This window comes from Tachysurus fulvidraco, chromosome 25 (genome assembly GCF_022655615.1).
Source record: "Tachysurus fulvidraco isolate hzauxx_2018 chromosome 25, HZAU_PFXX_2.0, whole genome shotgun sequence".
Taxonomy (NCBI): Eukaryota; Metazoa; Chordata; class Actinopteri; order Siluriformes; family Bagridae; genus Tachysurus; species Tachysurus fulvidraco.
Genome location: NC_062542.1, coordinates 7,337,352 through 7,342,577, shown reverse-complemented (window position 1 = coordinate 7,342,577; position 5,226 = coordinate 7,337,352). Strand labels below are relative to the sequence as shown.

The 5,226-nt window shown below is 34.1% G+C and overlaps 1 protein-coding gene across 1 annotated transcript in view; it reads left to right on the top strand.

Moving 5' to 3' along the window:
• Window positions 1-432: 432 nt before the first annotated feature.
• The window catches only part of erfl1 (Ets2 repressor factor like 1), a 35,825-nt gene continuing 31,031 nt past the window's right edge, over window positions 433-5,226 (top strand). The window contains exons 1-2 of the mRNA XM_027176691.2: window positions 433-596; window positions 4,544-4,682. Coding sequence (XP_027032492.2) covers window positions 449-596; window positions 4,544-4,682 — 287 coding nt within the window. The 5' untranslated portion in view covers window positions 433-448. The remainder of the gene's footprint in view (window positions 597-4,543; window positions 4,683-5,226) is intronic.

The window sequence follows — 5,226 nt, the reverse complement described above, 5'->3', positions numbered from 1 at the left end:
GTGTGTGTGTGTGTGTGTGTGTGTGTGTGTGTGTGTACTGTACTGTATTGTTTGTCCTGACAGCATAGCTTACGCCTGTTTATGCTCGGTTTTTCTACATAATTAGCACACTTTGGTCCTGACAATACATACACACACACCCACACACACACTCGAAGTAACCTCATATTCTAGACGTAGGAGCGGAAACGGGTCGAATCCTACTTCAAATTCTCTTTCCTCTCGGCTTGTCGACCGGGGAAAACAAACCGACCTGCGGCTCAGCGAATAGGGATTTACTAATTAACTGCTAACACACACACACACACACACACACACACACACACACACACACACACACACACACACACACACACACACACACACACACACACACATATGCACGCACGCTCGCTCGCACGCACGCCAACGGAGCGTGGGGGTGGGGTGGGTGCTTCACACCTCCCATATGCCCTTCTTCTCACTCTCTCACACACTCCATGGTCCACGAGCTGCTTACCGACTTCTAGCGCCCTGGAACCACAAGCAAAGCTTCACACACCGTTCACATTGTAACCGATTGGAGAGAACCAAACAACTGATCAGAAGAAGTGGAGGTATGTCAGAGAATACACAGCGTTGCTGTTTGGAAAGCTTGAAGATCGGAGCTTCTTTCGGAAGTTTGTCTCGGATACAGTTTTATTTAGAATGCACCTTATGATGTTTTCTACATAGAGGATAACGATGATGACAAGAATTATGACGATCATAATGACAATGATGATGATAAGGATTATTATTATTATTATTATTATTATTATTATTATTATTATTATTATTGCTGTTGTTGCTGTTGCTGTTGCTGCTGCAAGTTGCACAGGATCTGTGGAGTTTGTAGAATAATCTGAACTCTAAAATCTACATAAAATTGTACTTGGACCCAATTTACATTAGTTCAGATTTAAACCGGATTGACCATTAAGTAGCTTGGTTTACTAAGGATGTACTCTGAGCCCTCACCTCCAGACCACACTATCAAACAGTCAATTACGCAGTCACCCATACGGTAACGAGAGACGTTTAATGAGCTGCAGACGTGCACACGTTCGATCTCTCTTTATCTACTCATTTGCCTTTGAGTCATTTTTTTCTTGAATGAGTTCTTGAAAGAAAGTAGTCCAACAATAAAATAATATCTATTAGAGGTTATAATTTTACGCATAATCGTTACAGTCTACTGTGAGAACGTGCCATGTTTAATTGCTATTCTTTTTAATGACAATATTCTTATTATTACCATGAATATGATTACTAGAAATAATAGTAGGATTCGAAATAAATATACGAAAATAGCAAATGGAAGGGAAAATGACATAAGATGCATAGCATAGTTTTTATTCTGTTAAATACCGAGCCTTGAAGTCTCAAATAGAATGAACAATTTTTAACATGTTGTTTAAATACGCAGTCAATCCGTAATCATTTAGCTTTACTTTCAAATATATTCATTTACGATGTAGAGGTGAGATATACATATTTACCGTAATATTTACCGTGTTTATACATATACCGTGATATTCTGACAATAAGTATTTTTTTATTCTACACAGTATGTTCTATAGGTTTGGATATTTAACTACTTTCTACAATCTTTGATAATGGACAAGTTATGATTCACTGCGACTGTAATTATAGGGCTCTATTTTCAACACTCGGGCTTTTAATAAAAAAAAAACAGAAATAATTAAATGATAAATACATTACAATAAAGTCATAGACTAAATAGCCTGGGGTACTTGCTGAACTGCCTGCAATGACAGTGGCCACCTGTTTCGATATTCCAATATTCCTAATTTCCACGGCAGGGTATTAAATAGTCAAAGTTATGATAATGTTCAGTTTTGTGAAGAATAAAATAAGATAAACATTATGCATGTTTTATTGTTGAAGAAATAAAGTAGAAATAATGATTTTAATCTGAGTTGATGGCAAAAAAAAAAAAACTTTTGGTACTTTTTCCCCAGAATATTAATTCCAAGAGCCTACAATGATCTACTGAGATTTTTTTTTGCGGTTGCGATACGAGTAATTGATATACAATGATTGAATATAGGACAAAGTCTGATCGGAATATGTTCGTCTTTATTATCGAAAGACTCTTAAAGACTCTTATTGACTACGGACTATATAGTGTAGGGTTGTGGAGGTTCCACAGAAAACCCAGTTAATTCTATTTCAGAAAAATACGTTCAGGACACTGCGGCTCTCTGCGTCTCTCATTCTGTCAATATTTGGCGGAAATGTTTCCGACATTAAGTGGCACTTGGGAAATTCTCTACTGTCCACGTCACTCAACCCCCTCATCATATCACCTCAATCCTCCACCACCTACAAAACTTTCAGAATACCCCGGAATACAAAAGCTATAATAATAATAATAATAATAATAATAATAATAATAATAATAATAATAATAATAATAATACCAACAACAACAACTATAATAATAATAATAATAATAATAATAATAATAATAATAATAATAATAATAATAATAATAATAATAATTATAAGTACTGAATGAAGGCTAAATGCTTTGGATAGTCTGCAAAATAATAATTATAATCATTTAAACTATTATTAAACATTATTTAATTACCAGTGCAAACAGTTTTTCGTGTAGTCTATTAACCGAATGAAAGCAGCAGAGTGAACATTCGAAACAAATATTAATGTTCAATGATGTATTTGCAGTCACCCGAGAACATGGCACATGGAGAAGTTTTCTGTTGAGCAGATTTCTGTGTTTCTTAATTTGCATTTAAGCATCACTACTGTGTGTATTTCACTGTTCTGCATGTGGTTTAAATCTGTGTTTTGGGTTAAATATGTGCGGTGTTTAATGAACAGACTTACAAATCGCAAAAACCTATTACAGAAGCGCTCTATTACAGAAGCGTTTCCTTTAACTAACTAAAGTTTCACAAAACCCTGGAATAAGCACTAAATACTAAGGAGTATGTAAACTCTGTCGTAAATGAACGCATAATTAATTCGTTATTTCCAAAGAATCACTTGCGTGTAGTTCTTTAACATTAAAAAGGCATAAACCGATATTTTATGTAAAATATAATAATAATAATAATAATAATAATAATAATAATAATAATAATAATAATAATAATAATAACACAAAAACAAAACTCTAACTATCAGTCCGGTTTCTAGTCCATCGGCCACCTTAAGCTCGCATGTTCATCATTTGAATAAAATATACATGTCGATGATAATGAATGTGCACCAAGTTAGTAGAGCCGTCTGTCTTAATACCGTGTTGTGATCAAATAAACCCTCTGAGAATTGGGACTAGGATGTGGATGACTCCTGCTTTACTATGGATTTCCCCTCCCATACCTATTTGCTACTACCAGTTGCTCATCCACAGTCCACAGCTGAGAGGTATTTCTCCTGAGGACTAACAGCATGGTAAAAAGTGCAATATGCATACAGGGAATTTGATACTGAAAGTCAGTTAAGCCTTATGAAAACACTAGAGAGAGAAAACTAACACTTCTCCTCAGTATAGATAGCCAGGAGGGCGAGGAGAAAAATGGATGAGTAGAGCAGAAGAGTGAAAGGATACACCAGAGTGTTGAGAGACTAGTTATTCTAAAAGGTTTTGTGTATTGGTTGTTTCTTGTATGTTTTAAAATCTTTTCATTGGTTTAGGTGCCTCAGAACAAAGAAAAAGATTAACTTTACAACAGAAACAAAATATGTATCATAAATACATGTGTGCAAGACAGACTATATTATTATTATTATTATTATTATTATTATTATTATTATTATTATTATTATTATTATTATTAATTTGGTCAAAAATGAGCTGTTTATTTTAATGAACACCTGGTTATTATTGTTGTCTTTTTTGTGTAAATCATTACAACTCACTACATGAGTGTGCTGGCTTTTTCTCTGCCTGACATGCTGCCATAAGGTTTAGAAAGCAAAATAACTTTCCGTATTCTTTACCAAAATGTAATATCTGTTGGTAGGATTACATGCATTGCCTGCAAAAAAAAATCAAAACCAAAAAAAAACCTTTTCTATATGTAGAACTTTAAGCCTGCGATTTATTATAATTATTATTAATACTACTTTATGATTAACTATCAGCTAGAATTTACTAATATATATATATATATATATATATAATAAAAAGACAAAAAATATATGAAATATATAATATATGTTTTATAAATTTAACTGTAATTGTCGCACGCACTACAAAATAATTTCAAGTGCAATTCAGTTGAACAAATGTGTGAATGCATGAATTCATAATTGATAAATATATTTCATATGAGCTATGTTGTGTACAAACTGGCTTGCCCCTAAAAGAGCTCTGATTCTCGTCCTATAGGATGTTGACCTGTTGCATCGTTATGCAGTGATTGTGGAGGGAGATGAGGGTTTGAAACACGGGGCGAATGTGCAAAGTCTTATTTCTTATTTTCTTTTATGTTTTTAATTTGTTTGTTTGTTTGTATTCCCATTACAGTCTACGCTCCGTGTTGCGCGAGACGGAACTTCTTTAGCAGTTCCACCGAGACTACAGACATCCATCAAGGCTCAGGTCGGTTCAGGAAGCGCTCGCGGTTCGGGCTTCGGCCCGCTGTTTCCTTCACGGGGGATTTACGGTAAGAAACTCTGACTCACGCTACACACGTTTCTATGTTTTAATAAATCTAATCACAGAATAGTTAGACTTACAGTTATTCTTTGTTCAGTTTGTGTCAAAACACAGGTCTTGCACCGAAAATGCTTCAGGTTATTTTATGTTCTGTGCATTCATATCAATTCATAAATCATGTCATTGGTCTGTAATCTTTGGCTTGCACGTATATTTAATTTACAATTAATTTACAATTAAATCCAGGTTCAGACAATGTAAAAAAACAACAACTGAATAGCAGAACCTGAACATTGCCTGTATAATGTTTAGTTTGAAAGGTGGTGTATATGTAATTAAGAGAGTTTTTCAGCCTTTGCATTATGTAGTCTTGTCTTTTCTTTCTTTCTTTCTTTCTGTCTTTCTTTCTTTCTTTCTTTCTTTCTTTCTTTCTTTCTTTCTTTCTTTCTTTCTTTCTTTCTTTCTTTCTTTCTTTCTTTCGAGAACATTTGAAGCACTTACATTGACCTGGTGATGTAAAACTGTCAAACCAACAAACACAGATATATTAA